The sequence below is a fragment of the Leucopleurus acutus genome (assembly GCF_964270905.1).
Source record: "Leucopleurus acutus genome assembly, chromosome: 1".
Lineage (NCBI taxonomy): Eukaryota > Metazoa > Chordata > Mammalia > Artiodactyla > Delphinidae > Leucopleurus > Leucopleurus acutus.
In genome coordinates, this window is record NC_139142.1 from 86657617 (window position 1) to 86678800 (window position 21184).

The window sequence follows — 21184 nt, forward strand, 5'->3', positions numbered from 1 at the left end:
CCAAAGGCATTCTAATAAAATTCTGCTCAATCTAACCATGCACTGCTTACTCATCAGTCCTGCAGCCAATCTCAGAACTGTCAATAGAGAATTGCTTTCACACTCTAGTAATTTCTAGAAAAACCTCAATAAAGGAAGGATTTCAGAACTGAATGCTTCTTATAAAATATAACTTATTCTAACCATTATGATTGCGCCTAATGAATTCAATTTTACCCTTTCAACATTGATGAGCCACTGCCGGTGTTTGTCAAAACTGATAAGAAAATATAATGTCTGTTTCCCCAAGGCAAATCCCTGCTTGTTCCGTCACCTATTTCCATAATGTATTGTCATTTATAACCTCTGACAGTAGTGCCACATTTTCTACATCACTTAGAAACCAAGCACATAATTTTAAAAGGTTTTGTACTAGAAACTGGTTTCCTAAAGAAAAACAAACACTTCCTTAGTGCAACTAACTCACGAAAGATGACTTAGTTTCTATGTACTATTTTTCAGCATAAAAGAAACTTGTTTTTTAAATACTTATGATTTTAATAAATCTTGATGATGCTTTTTATCATAATTCTTCCATGGGCCAACAAATACTAGAATTTTATTTATGACAAGATAATATAATGTAGAATAAAGATCACTGGATTATGAGCCTACTCCAAACTAACTATATGAGCTTAAGTCAATTTACTTCTCTTGGTCTCAGTTTTGTCCTCTAAAAAAGAGAGTGAGTTCATTAGCTTTCAAACATTATTTGTTTCACAGAGGTATCTTTTTTCTAGTGATGTGTTACATGGAAATTCAATATAAAAAATGATAAAAGTAGAGCTCTTCTGGTCAGGGAACTCAGATCCACACCCAATCAGAATGCTCCTCAGTCCCCTAACTCCCCCAGCCTCAGACAGCCCATGAGATATGTCTGAAGAACACTGCATAAAAACCAGTAATGAACTCTTTCATGTTTATTGTGACTCCAAAAGTCTAGGATTTCATGAATTTTATGTCCCATAGCATATGTCATTAGAGAAATGAAAATGAAAATTTCAATGAAATACCACTACACACCTATCAAAATAGTTTTTTTTAAAAAAAAAGAAACGACTAATAATACCAAGTGTTGCTGAGGATTTGGAGCAACTGGAACTCTCATATATTGCCAGTGGGAATGCAAAATAGTACAACCACTTTGGAAAACGGTTTGGCAGTTTCTTATAAAGGTAAACACACACTTATGTACAACTAGTAACTCCATTTCTAGGTACTTACCCAAATGAAATGAAAACCTGTATGCAAATATCTTTTACAGCTTTATTCGTAACTGCCAAAAATAGAATTAACTCAAATATCCATCAACTGGTTAACAGATAAACAAACTGTGATCTATCCATACAATGGAATAGTACTCAGCAATGAAAAGGAACAAACTGCTGATACATGCAGTAACATGAAGGAATCTCAAAAGCATTATGCTTACGCTGAAAACTACAAAACATTGTTTTAAAAAATCTAAATAAATTGAAAGACATTCTATGTTCATATATTAGAAGACTTAATATTGTTAAGGGGATCGCAACACTCCCCAAATTGAGCTACAGATTCAGTGCAATTCTTATCAAAATTCCACCCGGACTTTTTGCAGAAATTGATAAGCAAACCCTAAAATTCATATAGAAATGCAATGGATTAAGAATAGTCAAAATGATCTTTTTTTTTTTTTTTTTGGCTCCGTCGGGTCTTAGTTGCAAAACGCGGGATCTTCGTCGCGGCATGCGGAATCTTTCCTTCCACCAGACTACATTCTAGTTGTGGCGTGCAGGTTTTCTCTCTCTAGTTGTGGTGCGTGGGCTCCAGAGTGCATGGGCTCTGTAGTTTGCAGCACGCAGGCTCTTTAGTTGAGGCACGCAGGCTCAGTAGTTGTGGCATGGGGGCTTAGTTGCCCCGTAGCATGTGGAATCTTAGTTCCCCGACCAGGGATTGAACCCACATCCCCTGCACTGGGAGGCGGATTCTTTACCACTGGACCACCAGGGAAGTCCCCAAAATGATCTTTTAAAAGAACAAAGTTGGGGGCTTCCCTGGTGGCGCAGTGGTTAAGAATCCGCCTGCCAAAGCAGGAGATACAGGCTCGAGCCCTGGTCCGGGAAGACCCCACATGCCACGGAGCAACTAAGCCTGTGTGGCACAATTACTGAGCCTGCACCCTAGAGCCCACGTGCCACAACTACTGAAGCCCGCGTGCCTAGAGCCCGTGCTCCCAACAAGAGAAGCCACCACAATGAGAAGCCTGCGCACCACAAAGAAGAGTAGCCCCCGCTTGCCGCAACCAGAGAAAAGCCCGCATGCAGCAACGAAGACCCAACACAGCCAAAAATAAAGCAAATAAAATAAAATAAATTAATTTTTAAAAAAAAGAACAAAGTTGGTGGATTCACTTCCCATTTCAAAACTTACCACAAAGCTGAACTAACCCAGACAGTGGTGTGGTACTGGCATATAGATAGATCAATGGAATAGAAGAATCCGGAAATAAACACATACGTTTATGGTCAATTGAGCCTCAGCCAAAGGGACCAAGATAATTTGATGGGGAAAGAATAGTCTTTCCAACCAAAGCTGCTGGACAACTGGATGTCAACATGTAAAAGTATAAATTTAGATCCCTATCTCATATCACACACAAAAATTATCTCAAAGTGGACCATAGACCCAAATGTAAGAGTTGACACTACAAAACTCTTAGAAGAAAATACAGGAAAATTTTCTGGGGTTAGGTCAGTGATTTCTTACATATGACACCCAAAGCACAAGCAATAAAAAAGATTGATAAGTTGGACTTCATCAAAATTAAAACCTTTTGTGCTTCAAAAGATATCATCAAGAAAATGAAAAGACAACTCACAGAATAGGAGAAAATATCTGTAAATCATCTGTCTGATAAAAGACCTGCATCCAGAATATATAATGAACTCTTACAACTCAATAATAAGGACAAGCCATTTTAAAAATGGGCAAAAGTGAATAGATGTTCCTCAAAAAAGATATGCAAATGGCTAATAAACTCATAAAAAGATATTCAGCATCTTTAGTCATCAGGGAAGCGCAAATTAAAACCACAATGAGATCCTACTTCATACTCATAGAATGGCTATAATCAAAAAGACAACAGTGATGATTGGAGAGAATGTGGAGAAACTGGAGCTCTCATGCAGTCACTCTGAAAAACTGTTTGGCAATTCCTCAAACGTTAAACATCAAGTTACCACAGAACACAGCAATTTCACTCCTAGGTATCTATCCAAGAGAAATAAAAACATATTTCCACACAAGAACTTGTATACAAATGTTCATAACATATCCAAGAGAAATGAAAACATATCCACACAAAAACTTGTACATAAATGATCATAGCATTATTTTTAAAAGCCAGAAAGTGGAACAATGCAAATTTCCATCAACTGATGAATGGAAAAACAAAATGTGATATGTCCACACAATGGGAAACTATTTGGCAATAAAAAAGAAGTACTAATATAAGTTACTACCTGGATGAGCCTCAAAAACATTATGCCAAGTAAAAGTTACAAAAGACCATATATAGTGTGATACCATTTATTTGAAATGTCCAGAATAGGCAAATCTATAGACAGAAAGTAGATTAGAGTTTGCCTAGGGCAGAGAGTTGGGAAGAGGGAGTGAAAGTTACAAAAGACCATATATAGTGTGATACCATTTATTTGAAATGTCCAGAATAGGCAAATCTATAGACAGAAAGTAGATTAGAGTTTGCCTAGGGCAGAGAGTTGGAAGGAGGGAGACTGGAAATAGGGTACTGCTAATGGGTACAAGGTTTCTTTTGGAAGTGATATCAGTGTTCTAAAATTAGATTATGCTGATGACTGCACAACTCTGTAAAAATACTAAAAACTGTTGAATCGTACACCTTAAACAGATTAACTTTATGATATATAATTTGCATCTCAAAAAAGCATTATGCTAAGTGAAAGAAACCAGATTCAAAAGATTACATATTGGGCTTCCCTGGTGGCGCAGTGGTTGAGAGTCCGCCTGCCGATGCAGGGAACACGGACGGGTTCGTGCCCCGGTCCGGGAAGATCCCACATGCCGCGGAACGGCTAGGCCCGTGAGTCATGGCCGCTGAGCCTGTGCGTCTGGAGCCTGTGCTCTGCAATGGGACAGGCCACGACAATGAGAGGCCCGCGTACCGCAAGAAAAAAAAAGATTACATATTGTATGATTCTGTTTATATGACATTGTGGAAGAGGCAAAACCATAAGGACAGAAACCAGATTAGTGGCTGACACAGATCCAGGGAAGGAGGAAGAGACTGACCACAAAAGGGCACAAGGTTGGAATTACAGGGGTCCCAGAAGAAGAAGAGAAAAAGAAAGGGACTGAGAAAATACTTGAAGAGATTATAGTTGAAAACTTCCCTAATATGGCAAAGGAAATAATCAAGTCCAGGAAACACAGAGAGTCCCATACAGGATAAATCCAAGGAGAAACACGCCAAGACACATATTAATCAAACTATCAAAAATTAAATACAAAGAAAATATATTAAAAGCAGCAAGGGAAAAACAACAAGTAACACACAAGGGAATCCCCATAAGGTTAACAGCTGATCTTTCAGCAGAAACTCTGCAAGCCAGAAGGGAGTGGCAGGACATATTTAAAGTGATGAAGGAGAAAGTCCTACAACCAAGATTACTCTACCCAGCAAGGATCTCATTCAGATTTGATGGAGAAATTAAAACCTTTACCGAGGGGCTTCCCTGGTGGTGCAGTAGTTGAGAGTCCGCCTGCCAATGCAGGGGACACGGGTTCGTGTCCTGGTCTGGGAAGATCCCACATGCCGCGGAGCGGCTAGGCCCGTGAGCCATGGCCGCTGAGCCTGCGCATCCAGAGCCTGTGCTCCGCAACGGGAGAGGCCACACAGTGAGAAGTCCGCGTACCGCAAAAAAAAAAAAAAAAAAAAATTCAAAGAACTGTACACCTATAAAAGAGTGAATTTTTAGTCTATGTAAATCAAGTACGGACTTTATAAAAGGCAAGTTTACATTATAGAAAATGCAGAAAACACTATTTGGAAACTTGAGAGCAAAAAAATAGTGGAAACCTTTAAAATACACTGCATAGCATATGTAGAGTATGCCTCCTATTGATGTCATCAAGATAATACTGTCTATGATAGAGTGATATATGAGGACTATGGCAGAACCCCCCTTAAAATTTGAGATCAAAGTTTAAAAAAAGGCCTCCCTCTGAAATACAGACAAAATTAAAGAAAGTTCTCTGGCTAAGTCCACTAACTTAGGGGGGAAAATGGCATTTCAAATAGAGTCCTGAGAAACACCTAAGCCTAATCAAAGTAAACAGAGTATCCTCTAGACTGGATGTAACTTTAAAAAAAAAAAGAAAATTTGAAGATGTATTATTAACATATGTTAATGCATAATCTTCATGAAATGGGGGAGGGCTAAAGAGAAGACTTTATCAGCATTTAGTAAGTACTTCTCAAGGGAGATAGAAAAACTGATTCTGGTAGATACATCATTACTAGAACTCTAGTATGGAGCAGAGATAGTTTATAAGGCTTTTACACAACCTAGAAGAATATCCCTCAAAACGATTTGATTTTCTTTGCCTTCCAAAAAAGCTTTTAATTTGGTTTTCCAAAGTCTCTGATGCTAACAGAAGTGCCTACAATGACAGAAACTAGTATTCAGTACCCTACTATATAATTAACAAACAGATTCTGGATTACAAAAAAAAAAAATTCTTATGACTTTGATTAGCATGAGTCAATCCCCCAGAATCTAATGTGTTGAATGAGTAGATAAAACTACATTTTGTGTTCTGCAAAACCTAGGGCCAGATAATAGACTGAAGCAGTCACCAACCTCTTTTCTGACATCTCTTACTTTAAAAGGAACATTTGCATTTATAAAGAATATCCTTCACAGAGGGAACACAAAGAAAAACACTACTGAGCCATGGACAAATGTCTGTGCTAAAAGAGACTTGAGGGGTCTTCTATTTGAGCCTCCTCATTTTGCAGATGAGAGGTTAAGTTGCATCTTAAAGCTTAAGTTACCTGCTCAAGGCCTCAAAGTTAACCAGTCAGAGTCAGGCATTTAACACAGGTCTCCTGACTCCCCAACATCAGTGTTTTCCCCATTGGACTATACTGCCTGCTTCATCACAGAGCAGTGTGTTAGAACAACTCTGAGGTCAGAGACCCATGTTCAAATCCCAGCTCCCACACTGACTAGCTGTGTAACATTGGGGGAGCTGTTTAACATCTCTAAGCCTTATTGTACTCATCTGTAACTAGGGGCAATAATATTTTCTATTAAATAGGTAGGATTAAATGAAAGAATGCATATAAAGTGCTTACCACAGAGCCCAGAAACACAGTTAAGTACTCAATAAATTTTTAAATGGATCAATTAACACATATTACAATTAAGATACATAATATGGTCATTACATAACTCTCTAACACATAAGAATGGCACCATTTATGATATGCATAATTTGTCAGTACATTCATTTTAATTGTAATTAATTATGTCAGGGAAACATTATAAGGAGAGGAACAGAAAATCACAGGAAAAAAAGGATGCAAAAAAGACTACTGAGATATTTCTAAACCCTTAATTTATCTTATTAGAATATAATTGAACTTACTATATTTTCAAGTATCATATGTTAAAATGTATCTATCTACTTATAAATAATCCTACATAATTTTGTAAACTAACTGGATCCTGGGCTTCCCTGGTGGCGCAGTGGTTGAGAGTCCGCCTGCTGATGCAGGGGACACGGGTCTGTGCCCCGGTCCGGGAAGATCTCACATGCTGCGGAGCGGCTGGGCCCGTGAGCCATGGCCGCTGCGCCGGCGCGTCCGGAGCCTGTGCTCCGCAACGGGAGAGGCCACAACAGTGAGAGGCCCGCGTACCGCAAAAAAAAAAAAAAAAAAGTAACTGGATCCTAATCAAGTGAGAAAACTTTCTACAGTCATTCTAAACCATAAATTCTAACTAAATAATAAACATATTTGCTCAGGAAAACTAATTTAATCACTCTTTAAAACTTTTTATTATAATAATAGAAAAATTGTAAAGATAGTTTAAAGATGTCGCATGTGTCCTTCGCCCAGCTTCCCCCAGTGGTAACTTACATAACTGCAGTACACTGTCAAAACCAAGAAATTGATGTGTGAATTGAGATAAAATTCACAACGTAAGATTACCATTATAAAGTGTACAATTCAGAGGTTTTTAGTATATTCCTAGAGTTGTGCAACCATCACCACTAAATCACCACCTTTTGAAGTCACCATAACGTATCTCTAAAGACCAGAAAATCCGATATGTTCATTTTTTTAAATAAATTTATTTATTTTATTTTTGTCTGCGTTGGGTTTTCATTGCTGCGTGCAGGCTTTCTCTAGTTGTGGCGAGCGGGGGCTACTCTTCTTTGTGGTGCACGGGTTTCTCATTGTGGTGGCTTCTCTTGTTGAGGAGCACAGGCTCTAGGCCCGCAGGTTTCAGAAGTTACAGCACGCAGGCTCAGCAGTTGTGGCTCGTGGGCTCCAGAGCACAGGCTAAGTAGTTGCAGCGCATGAGCTCAGTTTCTCCGCCACAGGTGAGATCTTCCCGGACCAGGGCTCACCCCCGGATCCCCTGCGTTGGCAGGCAGATTCTTTTTTTTTTTTTTTTTTTTTTTTTTTTTGCCGTACGCGGGCCTCTTACTGTTGTGGCCTCTCCCGTTGCGGAGCACAGGCTCCGGACGCGCAGGCTCCGGACGCGCAGGCTCTGGATGCGCAGGCTCAGCGGCCATGGCTCACGGGTCCAGCCGCTCTGCGGCACGCGGGATCCTCCCGGACCGGGGCACGAACCCGTGTCCCCTGCATCGTTAGGCAGACTCTCAACCACTGCGCCACCAGGGAAGCCCGGCAGGCAGATTCTTAACCACTGCCCCACCAGGGAAATCACTGTTCATTTTTAAAAATCTATTTAGTTCAAGTCAGAGGTAACCTTACATTTGCATTATTAATAATCCCCTTTATCAGAGATAACATTTTTCATTCATGCACATCTATTATCAACATTTCTTGGGCCCCAACATGAGACCTTACCTACTAACTGTACAAAGATATAATCTGTGCCCTTCCAACAGTTCAGTCTAGGGAGAGGAAAACATGTGAGTGAACATTTACATTTCAATGTGGTAAGTGCTACAATAAGGTCCCCCAAGGCACTGCCCAGCAACACTGGGGAGTGAGTCTACCCTGGAATAAGGAGGTAATGAGAGGCTGATGATTCATGCAGCAGGAGAAAATGCATATGGAGGATGATAGGAGATAAGGCTGGAAGGGAGGCAGCAGAGAGATGATGGAAGACCTCCTATGCCAAGCTAAAAGGCTGTAAGCCAGTAGGCAATGGGAAAAGCTTGAAGGATTTTAAAAGGAAAATGATCAGAGGTGCATTTTGGAAGCATGAGAAAGGTCAGAATTGGTTCGCCACTCCGCAGGAGGGTAAAACTTGGACCTTTAGGGACCCCATATCTGGCAAGCACAAATGGAGAGCCAGGGAAGGCAATGTAGGAGCTCTGATTCCTGCCATCACTGAGGCTAGAGTTCCAAGAGGAAAACTGAACTCATCCAGATCCCTATCTTACCTCAGAAACACCTGAGCTCTTGTGGCCTCTTGGAAGTTCCCATCTCATCCCACCTAACAGAAGAAGCCTGAGGGAGTGAGGAGTGAATTCAGCTTGGTGTGCTATCGATAAGACCATGCCGGTCATTAAAATGTTGAAATCTCTATCAGTTGGCAAATAGCCTCTGCCCTGAGAGGCTTCTCCCTTCTGCCCTGGGACCAATCCCAACCCCACCTCCCATGATTCAGCACTAAATATTTAGTGTCTGGCGCAGCAGAGGGCGCTAGACCCAACTTCAGTGCCCTCTGGCAGAGTCTTGGTCAGTGAGGTAGGTATTCACCATGACTCATTGATTGTTGAATATTTTAAACATCACCCCAACATGGAGGCCAAGCCCAGAGGCCTCCTTTAAACCATTAAGCTCTTCTATCACATTCAGCTGAAACAACAAAAAATATCAGGTTGGCCAAAAAGTTCGTTTGGGTTTTTCCGTAAGATGTTAGAGAAAAAACCCGAAAGAACTTTTTGGCCAACCCACAGATCTTCAATATTCTTTCATTATCCCCAACTTTCTTCTCCAGATTCTCCCTCCAAATTCTGACCAGGTATTTCTGCTTAAGGCTCATCTTGCTCTATCCCAACTGTTTCTCTGGTTTTAATCTTTTGTTTCTTCCTTTAGTCAACTATTGTAACTCTCCATCCAGTTTCACTGACTTTAGCTGTCCAGAGTAAAGACTTTCCTGGTCATGGGCAGCCCTACCATGTCCATCCATTCCCAAAGAACCAGACCTGAAGTCACAGTAGACATAGAGTCTCATTAGGTCTATTAATCCATTAAGTATAAAAAACTGCAAAAAAGTTAATAGAAAACTCTAAACACATAATACTCAGCCCAGCCTCAAGATACCATTTTATACAATACAGACTTTCATTTGTTTGTCTTGTCTCAAATTCCAATTAACTAAAATATACACTTTTGTGTTAAATAATGAAATTAAAGGATATGGATCACATTATGCCTCAGTGTATATATACATACACTATGATTATATCTTTTTTTAACACCTCCCCCCACCAACAGAAGGTGTGGCCACCACACAAAGAATCTGACCATAAGCAAATGTATAACTTGGCAGTGATGCCAATTAGAAGTGGTGATAAGAGATTGTATTAAACGAATGGCCCAAAGTATAAATCAGCATAAAACAGAGGACATAATAAGAGATGGACAGAAGAGCTATCATGTCAGAAAAGATGGTAGGAAATAAAATTGTGGAAACCAAGAAGAGACAGTAAAGATTTTCTACTTCTTTTGTCATTTTCTTTTGACCAGAAGCTAAAGGTATATTATATGAGATACATTATCAGTAGGAATAGTCCATAATATTTTATAATGATACACTAAAAGATCTAATTTGCAGCAAGACAATATAATAGCATTCTATCTGTCTCCTTAGAATAATCAGACTGTCTAGTATACCCAAAATCAAAAATTGAAATACAGGTAATATGTGTTCTCCTTTACCATAAAAATTATTAGAAGACAATTCCTAGATGTGCTTTCTGTACTATGGGTATTCATTTAAACAAGATTGTCTAAATTATCCAAGGTGTATTTAAAAATAAGCAAAGAAAGTGTTGATTAGCTATTCTGCTTATAAAATCTGACATTACAATAGTTAGCTCAGTAACTTATGTCCTACAGCTATACCAAGCAAACTCTCATTCACTTTTCTTTTTAACCTACTTCACATGTACCAGAACCTGAAACTGGACATAGATTGAAGAAGCTGCACTGTAGGACTAGAACTACCTTCTGTTTTGATCAGATTTTTGTCTCTCAACAGCCAAATTTCCTGAGTGGCCTCCCAAAGAGCTGATGGGATATTCTGTTGTACAGATGAGTGTATACTGTGAAATTGTAGGTTCAACATGTCTTATAACATCCCACACATCATTGCTAGTCCATAGGTCCTCCGGACGTACAAACCTCCAATTCCGTAATAACTCCTGGGGCTTTTAGATTTTTCTAGAGGCAAAAATCTGAAACAGGACAGGCTGGATGCCTTCTCCAGCCTCAATTATCCCCCAGAAGTACTTGAGATCCTTAGGTGAATTGATTAATTCTGCTTCCTTGTGTTGTGATCAATGTTCTTACCTGCTTGGCTCATGTTTGACAAAATAAGAATCTTAGTAGCACCTCCTCACTAGAGTATCTGGAATCCTCTGGGACTCCTGAAGCCAACTCTTCCTCTTAGGTGTCCTCAGAATTAGGCTAGGACCCAGACTAGAGGCCCTTGAGTTAAATCAAGCTATAGAGAAATAAGGCTGTGCACCTGCCTAGAGGCAAAGGATAATTTGCCTGATTATGCAGTGCCTGGAGGGAGTACCAGACTGAGAAGATTCCTAATGATTTGGCTTTTTCCTACCACAAATTCAATGAAAGTGGCCAGACATTTGAGTGTGCCCTAGGGCATGCTGTTTGAGGTACCACTATTTCTTTCAGGCCTTGGGCCTGTGGGCCTTTGCTAATTTAACTGGCTCCCATAATACCATTTCACAGCAAGCCTCCTTAAACTTGCCAACAAAATGGAGTGCTTGTATTGTCAGTCATTCCCCTATTCATCAGTCTTTAGACTATCCCTCCTTATTCTCCTCTTCCAGAGCAAAATAACCTATTAGCATTGGCATTCTGCCGAACATTGATTGCCCAAATGCCAAACAGTGCTTTCTTGGAGGTTCCCATCCCCAAAGCTCCAGCTTGGCACTGTGTTGAGTGCTAAAAGTGCACCCTGTATAGGGCTGGGAACTTTGGAGCCAGCAGGCAGTGGCTCACACGAGAATCCAGGGAAGCACTCCTCTGTCCTCCAGAAAAGCTATTTTGGGTGGCCACTTAGGTTTGGGAATAGAGATGCTGAAAAGTGCCTTTTAGGGCTCCACGGGTTACATTTCCTAACTGTTAATGCACAGTCTAGGCTACACTGTATCAGTCAAAGGATTTTCAAACAACAGCTGAATGTTGGAATTTGATACCCTCTTTTTTTTTGTCAGATAACTAAACTGATGACGTCTCTTGAAAATAAAATTCATACTTAGTTGCTGCAGTCACAGAATTAAGATTGATATCCCAATCTACCTTTTCTTTATATGATGCCATTGCTTTGTGAAGAATCTTAATCTGTGTTACACAGTTTTGGAATTAGATTTAATTCATTGCCAGCTTTATGCATTTATTTTTAGTTTAGACTGATTCCTCTGAGCACGTCAAGAATGATTGAAATTTGCTGACAGTAATTTTTCCTAGGCAAGTAGATTTCTGTCGTTTGACTCAACTGTACCAGAGTAAGTCAAATCAACATAGTAAAGGAAAGACTAAGCATACTTGGCTTTACATTTTTAGCTTTTCTACCTAGAAGTAGCCTGCTGTTACCTTAGCCTGGAATGCCCTTTACCCATCCACACAGCCCATTTTCTGCTTTTGGCAATCTTTCATGACCTAGTTCAAATCTCACCTCCTTTGAGAAATATTTAATTTCAAGTCCCCCACATGTGCACTGCCACAGCATATCACCTTGTCCCAGCCCTGAATTCTGTGATGTTTTATAGTTTGCTATTTACATGTTTATAATCCCCCTCTAGGTTGTAAGTCCTTGGACGACAGGGAGCTTTACTCCTCCTATTCCCCCAGTGCTTTAAGTTGTGAAGATTTCTTTGAAAAACAGTATACAAATATGAAATAATCATATTGTTTGTAGGTCAGGAAAGACAAAAAATAAAACTAACCAATAAATATAAGAGCATCAAATTGGAATTATGAACCATCTTTAGAATCCTGCCCACTTGAAGACAGATATGCATATCTGCAAATAACTTTTTACCTTTTAAGGGTAGAGAATCAGTTAAGGCCATTCAGAAATAAATCAAAAGTCAGAAATATGAGATTCACTCTTGGCTTCTCCTTCTCCCTCATTTTTTATATCCAGTCAATCAACAATACTCATCAATGTTACCTACGAAATATCTGTGTGACCAAGTAGTAGCTATTCTCAAACCTCAGCAAGCATAAGACTCAGCTGAAAGACTTAAACTGATGAGTTCCAGGCCCCAACTTTCCGATTTGCTAGGTCTGCAGTGGGGACAAGAATCTGCGTTTCTAACGAGTACCCACGTGAGACTAATGCTGCTCATCCAGGAACCACACTTTTAAACCACTGAGAAGGTTTAACCCCCCCACTCTATTCTCCTTGCTTTTCACAAGGTTCACAATTTCTACAAAAGGAAGAAAACCCCTGAGCTGTGACACAGTAAGATGGCTCAAATAAGGCCTAAGAATAGCTAGGTTTGGTCCTGATCCCGAATGGCTTCCCCTGGTGGGCAGTCGTTGCCTAACTTGAAATGATCTTTAACATACAAGAACAAGTCCTAAAGCATTTCTGGAGTGGTCCAGAGTGCCTCTAAATACAGACCAACAGATGAGGTCATGGTAATGCAGGGAGTCAGAAGTAGAGGAGGGGGATGAAAGCTATAATCACTGTCAAAGGGGTGTTTTCTGTAGACAAGTGAATGGAGCTATTGTACACAAACTCAGTGGTTGCCAAGCATGTGGCCCAATTATTTTGCCTGTATGAGCATGGCACGGAAGGATCTCCTTAGAGGACTTGATTCACACAGTTGATGTTTACTCTGACAGTAGCAAGCAAAAACCTAGAGAATCTGAACCTAAGATTCCTTACAGGTTCCTACCTTCCAAATCTAGGATATGATGCAATTAAGCTGGAAAAACCACAGAGTAAAACACCATCCCTAGAAATAGTACAGTAATTATAATTGGTGAAAGACCAATACAGGGGCCTATCTTGTTCAAAATATTGACAACAGTAATGAGCGTCACGTGATGGCCTTGGGAGGCAAGAGTTCCATGATTTAAATCTGGGGATTATCCTCCCAGAGAAACTGCTCTCCCTAGTCTTTCTTTGGCTCTACCATAAGTAAAATGTTTGTAAAAGCTTCAAAAGTTCTATTGGCCACCAGGGCCTAGGGTCTTAAAGGAACGGAAGGTCTGCTTCAATGGCTAGGATGGACGTATGACAAGGTGTTTTGCTTTCTTAGGGGAAATACCACTCACTGTACAGCATAGGATGGAGATGCTTCAGCACTCTCCAAATTTCTCAGCTGCATAAGAAAACCATTCAGGTGGTTGGCTTGAGCCCCAAGGATCAAGGCCATAAAACAGAGGGGCAACAACTGCCACTGGGCCTCCTGGAGAGCAGCACCCTCCTCCCTGAGCACCATGTAGGTGAGATACAGAAGCTATAAAGTTGCTGCCAATCCTCCATGATATTCACATATCTTGTACAAGCTCTGGCTAGGCACAGCTGAGGAAGAGTGACCCACAGGAGGCTGCTCCAAGAAACAGGATCTGCAGAGTCCAACAGAATGTTACAGATGAGGCTATCAGAGAGAAGATGCATTCAACTTAAAATAGACATAGGGCTTCCCTGGTGGCACAGTGGTTAAGAATCCACCTGCCATGATTTGTGACCACTAGAGGGGTGGGATAGGGAGGGTGGGAGGGAGACGCAAGAGGGAGGGGATATGGGGATATATGTATATGTATAGCTGATTCACTTTGTTATACAGCTGAAACTAACACACCATTGTAAAGCAATTATACTCCAATAAAGATGTTAAAAAGAAAAAGAAAAAGAATACACCTGCCAATGCAGTGGACACGGGTTCAATCCCTGGCCCGGGAAGGTCCCACATGCCATGGAGCAACTAAGCCCGTGAGCCACAACTACTGAAACCCGTGCGCCTAGAGCCGGTGAGCCACAACAAGAGAAGCCACCACAATGAAGAGTAGCCCCCGCTCTCCGCAGCTAGAGAAAGCCCAAGCACAGCAATGAAGACCCGACACAGCCAAAAATAAAAACAAATAAATAAATAAATTTTAAAAAATAATAAAATAAAATAGACATATTTAGAAACAGATTGGGAAGCATGGTTCACTTCCTGTCCAGATAACAGGTTAGAAAATGAGTCTGTGAGGAGGTTGCTTTATGTAGTACTGACTTGGAGGAAAGGAGTGCAGGAAGGTTCTGTGGCTGTGGTGAACCGTATGCTCAATACCCTAATTCTGCCAGACCTCTAACGCTCCATGAAGCACCGTACTACACAGTATTCATTTGCTGTAAGCCTTCTAAACCTGCAGAGATGGGGGAAGTGAGGGCACCTGAAAGGCTTGAAATCCTAACAGACAAACAAAAAAAATCATAGGAGCTGTGGGCTGAAGCTCCACTAATTCAACAAAGGATAACTGCAAAAAGTTAGCAGGCTTCATAAAATACCACATTTACATACTGTACTTCTCACCAGAGAGAGAGGGGCTACAGAGAAAAACGGTTCGAAATGGGATGGGATGAAACTACAAAAAGGGTTATACAATTGTTAGAAAATGTTTATTGTTTTCAGGCAGAAGAAATTTTAAAGTGTTGTAGTTAACACAGCAATGATGTAGCACAAACAAATCAGAAAAAGTATTTACTGAACTATGTAAGGCACTGAACTAGGTGCTGTGATTCTTGGGGTTTAAGATTTATAGCTTCCTCTTACTCTCTCCTTTATAAATTCTAAAGTATAATCTATCAGAAAATAAAGTTCTTAAAATAATCCAAAATATTTTAATATAGTAACTATTATATCATTGGTAAATTGCCTCTAAAGCTAATGCCTTGCTATTTATTTTGGATTACACATTTTAAGAATTACACATAAACCACTACAAACATATGAAAAATGACTGTTTATTGCCTTCAGGTTGTCTGATTTTATTTTGGCAAACATTTCCTTTTTTAAATATGATATTACTATCACAGACATGATACACGATACATGATACACGAGTCTCTGGACAATGTATAAACAGAGGACTCAAAATCACATGCTCTGTACACTATGTTGAATTGCCTCATCTAGCATATTCATTCCAAGCACTTAACAGAATGCAAGTTCATACAAATACCCTTGAGTAAAATCTGTTGTAGTGATTGCATCTAGGTTCTCTTGGATGCCAATGACACTTCTTAAACAGGACTTCTTCAAAAAGAAAAAGAATGAAAGCATAAATACACATCTAGAATGTACCTTCTGTACTGAAAAGACTGATTTGCATTAGTTTTATACAATAAGTGTTTTAATATACAAATTAAGAAACAGAATACAAGTGCTTTTAGGATCCTAGAAGGCTAATTTTGGAACTTAGTTTTAAGAATTAGATTCTAACTGACTTGCTATTGTAACAGAGATCCTGAGACAGCATAATTACTTTTTAAAATAAAGTTTTTAAAAAACAATATTCATGAAAATACAACAGCCTTGTGTTTTTCTCTGTGAATAAAATTATCCTAATTCTCTAAGAACATCCTTTTTGCATTAATGAAACCAAGGATTCCACTTACCAAGAAGCAGAAGTTCTTAGAAAAGACAAATCACGGTCCAAGCAATAAATGCCTCTTTAAAGCCAAAGACTTGGTAGAATAGAAGGAAAGCAAACCTGAACTCTTGATTTTAAAGAAGAGTTCTAACAAAGATTTCAGTTATGCCAGTCTTGGATTTCACAATTTTACTGAAATTAATCAGAAATCATTTTACGGGGACTTACAGCTTAAGTTCAATTATTTTTCTAAAACAGTAAAACATTTCTCAATTCTATTTCTGAACTGAATAGAATAAGGCACAATATAAGTACAGTATATTAGTCTATTTAAATGTTCCTTATTATTTGTAGTGATATCTCCAAATAACTTTCTCTTTACTGTGAAATAAGTATTAAATTTCCATTTTATAGATGAGGAAATTAAGGTACAGACAGGTGAAGTAACTTAAGGAGTCAGAATGGATAGAGGGAATAACGATGGGATTTAGAAACAAAAGGGCTGGGGTTTAAATACAGTACAGCCACCTATTAGCTTTGAGCAAGTTCCGTCATCTGGGACTATCTTTCATCTGTAAAATGAGGATAATACCACCTACCTCTCAACGGCTGATGTAAGGTATAAGCAAAGCACCTAGCACAAAGCCTAGTACATAGTTACAAAGGCTAGTACATAGTTAGCCATTCAACAAATATAGGCCCTCCCACCAATCCACGATCCCATTTTCTTTAGCTGGTACAATGGGTATAAAATCAATCCATAACACTGATGTGAGGTAAATGAGATAATAATACAGGAGAAGTGCCTGGCAGGTGCAAGGATCAATGCATGTGTTCTCTCCCTCAATATTCTCTCCCTTACTCCATGTCCCACAGTTACTAAATGGCTGAGCCACAATCAAATCCACATCTTGGTTCCACTTAGAACTGCCTCTGCACACACATTTCATTTATGGTTGCACCTTATTTAACTGCAAAAACTAATCTATCCTAGCTGCTTAATCAGTTGTTATTTTAATGTGTTCCCAGTAAAATCAAATTCATTTCTAGGGTAGCTTTACTTTTCAGCAATAACCAAAAAAAAGTGATTAATATTCTGACTTGGCAATATATATTTTTCAATACATATTTCTACTGGCATTTCTGTAATATATTCTTAATATTTTATAAGCTGTTATAACCTGAAAGATAGTTAAAAATCTATTCTTTATATATTACATGCCTAAGCACCTAAATGACTCCATTCGGAGAGTTCAAAGATAGTAGGTAGCCTTTTCGTTTTTCCTATTTTCTCCCAAATAAAATAACAAAGTAAGATAGTAAATGTGGTAAGTAAATAAATATGTGCTTAAATGAAACAGATGTGTGAAAAATATGGACCAGATCTGCATTTATGAGGCAATGACCTTCAAAACTGGCAGGGAGCTGTTAACAATGTTCTTCACAGGGGAGCAATTATACTACAACCCTCCTATGTATACTTTCATTTCTCATGGTCTACAACTACATTCGCATATCAGAAAGAATAAAAGAATAGTCTGGTAACTGTGGCAACCTTCATTGAGAAGATATAAGGCATTTTCATTACCTTAATAATCACATCCTAAATGCCAGATCAGTATAACTGCTGCAATATGAAAGGCTAGACCAACACTTTGATAGAATTTCCTACAACTGAAATTTACCAAATGTAGCTATTATGACTCTAACCCAGTGATACATTTCTGATTCTGTAATACCCTAAGTGGTCTCTGATGATCTCAAGAGGCACTGAAATTTTTCTAAAATAAATACCTTATTTAAAGAAAAATATGCCATACAATACTTTTAGGAAAAGGAGGTCAAATTATCACCAATTTTTTTTAATATACAGTACTGCAATTCCTAAATGTTGTAAATACTGCTTTAACCCAGTAAGTAGCTCACATACTGATTTAAAAGACCCTGTGCCCAATGTCTGACAAATAAGCGCATATGTGCTCGCTCTCTCTCCCTCCCTCTCTCTCTCCACCCCCCCAACAAACAAACACACACACACACACACACACACACAATAGAAATATACAAGCGGGAAAAGTTGCTAAGAAAAGCTCTATCTCTAATGCTCAAAAAAAGGTGTATGCGCAAAATATTAATTTCACATAAAATATTGTCTTATTTTCCACATTTCCTCACGTGGGTAAAAACAAAAGCAATTCACAATAGTAGTGCCAAAGAATGACAATATTACATATACTTTAGAATTCCTGTGTTTTTTAAATTTCATGCAAGAATCACAATGCACAATCATTAACATATCTAGATAGTGAACACTTACTACAGTATGGTCATATTACGCCAAGCTTAATTTTTTTAAGTGGCCTACATTTTTATAACATATTAAATTGTAATAATGTAAAATAAGACCAGCAGGAAAATAAATACAACCAAAGTAGCATATAGCAAGCATAAATCCAATAAGTCCTCCTCAACTTAAAAATATTTTTCGCAACAGTAATAAAAACCACCCACAAGTATAATACCAATAAGCCAACTGGGTTTTCCACTATCTGGGAAAAATAACTAGTTGCCTTTTTGTGATACCTGAAAACCACAAGGTTATCACTAAATGGACAGGTGACATGAATTGTGTTTCATTTGTACTTTATATCTTGGCAAAAGTTAATGATCTGTCCCAGAAATTTTATTTCACCATATATCCCAAAAGTATTTTTAGGACTCATGAAGTCTAAATCTCACACTGCCCTTGATATGCTATTGTGTAAATGCTTTAAATTTTAAAACAAAGCATAAAGACTTTAAAAGCTCTGCACAATGTATTCAAATGGTAAGGATGTCCACTCAATCCATGTTTCCTCTGAGTCCCCCACCAAAAAACAAAAAAAAAACTGTACATGACACATAAAGATACAATAGAAACAAAAAGTAGCATGACACTCATTCAGTAAGGAAATAATACACAACATCTCTATATCATATTCAACTACAAAAATCCTTTCATTTGATGGCTAGCATCTTTATGACTGCTTAATCTGTATTTAAGTGGCCTGAAAAAGAGATTTTGTTCTCTTTCTCTACCCTCATAGATCTTTGGCAGCAGTCAGCACTCATGCCCAGAGTTGGTTTTGGAGGTGGGAGAATAAGGAAAGTGGAGAGAAGGCTGACCTGAGCACGGAGTCAGCAGAGAGCAGTTGCTCTCATATACTATCCAACGTCTTTCTCACCCACCGCTATTTTCCGCTATTGAGCATTGTCAGCGAAAAAAATTAATGGGGGAGGGGGGCGGGGAAAGAGACAAAGAGAGTAGAACCCCGGCCGTCAGTTTTTGTCTGCCACATCTGAGGTGAGAAGCCCTCTCGGGTTTTTTGCTGCAAAGGCAAGGGATCAGGTGAGACCCTCTGGGTCCAGCTCAATTTGCTTCTCCAGAAAGGGCAGTTTTCGGCAGTGAGCGCAGGATCCTCCTGGCTGGTGAACTAAACACCGGAGCATTGTTAATGTTTTCTATCTCTTACTTTATAAAGGAGGAAGAGGGCTGTGACTGCATTCCTGGGAAAGACTACTACTCCTGACGTGCCACGCAGCGAGAGGTTGTAAAAATCCCTTCAAAAATACCAGGTTCTGAAGAAATGCTGTGCAGCCTTATCGTATTGTTGGCGTTTTTTTGTAAGTCACCGATTCTCACCAACGCCAACCCTCAAATCGCTGGGACTTGTTGCTAAATCTTTACCTCACGCCCCCCAGAACTGCCCAACTGAATAAGATTTGGGGAGAGAAAGGCCAGAGGGGGGCCTAAGTCTTTAAAGCCCGGAGGGCTGGTATCCCCTTCAATAGGCCACTCCGCATGGGCTACGCGTTCAATTCTACCTTCTGAGAGCTCTGACTCACAAATGCTGGGCGGGGGGCAAATTATGACATACACCATTATCGTTCCAGCCAAAGAGATGTAAGAAAAGCCGCCAGCCGTCCTTGCCGGGCCAGAGAGTCAAAACCTGCGCCCCCCGACGGGGCGGCCGGGGAAAGAGCCTCCCTCCCGACGCCCGAGGAAGGTGCTCCCCACACCGGCGGGTTCAAGGAGCCAGGATAGAGCGTCCTCACCTCGGGAGAGGGCAGGGGGCGAGGTGGGGGTCCAGAACGCGAGGACTCGCCTCTGAGCAGCGCCGAGCTCCGAGTGCCCAGCCCCGGACTGGGGCTCAGGCAGAGGCGCCCTGCACCGGGGCCGTCCGCCGCAGCCAGGGGTGGACAAAGCGCTGGGGTCTGGAGCGACGCGCGGGCGCGGGCCAAGTTGGCCAGACTCGGGGGACGAGGGGGTCCCGCGGGCGGGGCGGCGCGGCACTGACCTGGATGGTGCAGGTGTACTCGCTGTCGTCCAGCAGCCGCACGGTGCAGCTGTACTCGCGCTCCAGGCTCCTGCTGCTGCCGCTCATCAACCTGCTCAGCATCTTCCCGCCCACCCGCCCCCGGGAGAGACGCGGCGGCGCTGCGGACCCCGGACCAGGCGCCCCTCAGCCAGGCAGCTCCGCACCGGCCCCAAGCACCTGCACCATCACCCCAGCGCGGACGCCGCCGCTGCCTCCTGCTGACCCAGCTCCTCCTCCTTCTCCTCCTCCTTCTCCGCCACCGCCTCCCCACAGCCCAGAGCAAGCGCCCGGCTCTCTTTCCTCCGCGCCCTACTGCCCGTGTCCTGCTCGTGGGGCGGGGCCTCGGCCGGAGGGGCCCAATGGGGGTCAGCGCGGCGGAACCGAGTGGCAGACAGTAGAGCCAGTAGAAATAGGGCACTGCGATGATGGACAAGCTGGGGAAGCAATCACGGGAAAGCAGTCGGACCGAGATAAGCCGGACCAGCCCTCTGGCGTCCCAAACCAGGGGCTCCTTCTCTCCCTGCGGTTCCTGTAGATGCTACTTCCCCGCCCCCGGACCAGGTGTGGGCACCCGGCTCGATCATTGTCAGCTGTGTGGAATACATTTGGCTTCTGCTTCAGGGGCCAAGTCCCACACTCTGCAACACCTCGGTTCTCGCCTCTCGGGAGCCGGAGCGGTGAGAGCTCACAATCCCTGCACCTGCAGAATGCA

At 40.9% G+C, this 21184-nt stretch overlaps 1 protein-coding gene across 5 annotated transcripts in view; it reads right to left on the bottom strand.

The window, feature by feature from the left end:
- The window catches only part of FRMD5 (FERM domain containing 5), a gene marked incomplete at both ends in the record, with an annotated part of 341415 nt that extends 320862 nt beyond the window's left edge, over nt 1–20553 (bottom strand). For all 5 annotated transcript variants that reach the window (XM_082854359.1, XM_082854358.1, XM_082854357.1 and 2 more), the window contains one exon: nt 20452–20553. In XM_082854359.1, coding sequence (XP_082710485.1) covers nt 20452–20553 — 102 coding nt within the window. The remainder of the gene's footprint in view (nt 1–20451) is intronic.
- Between the last annotated feature and the right edge of the window lie 631 nt (nt 20554–21184).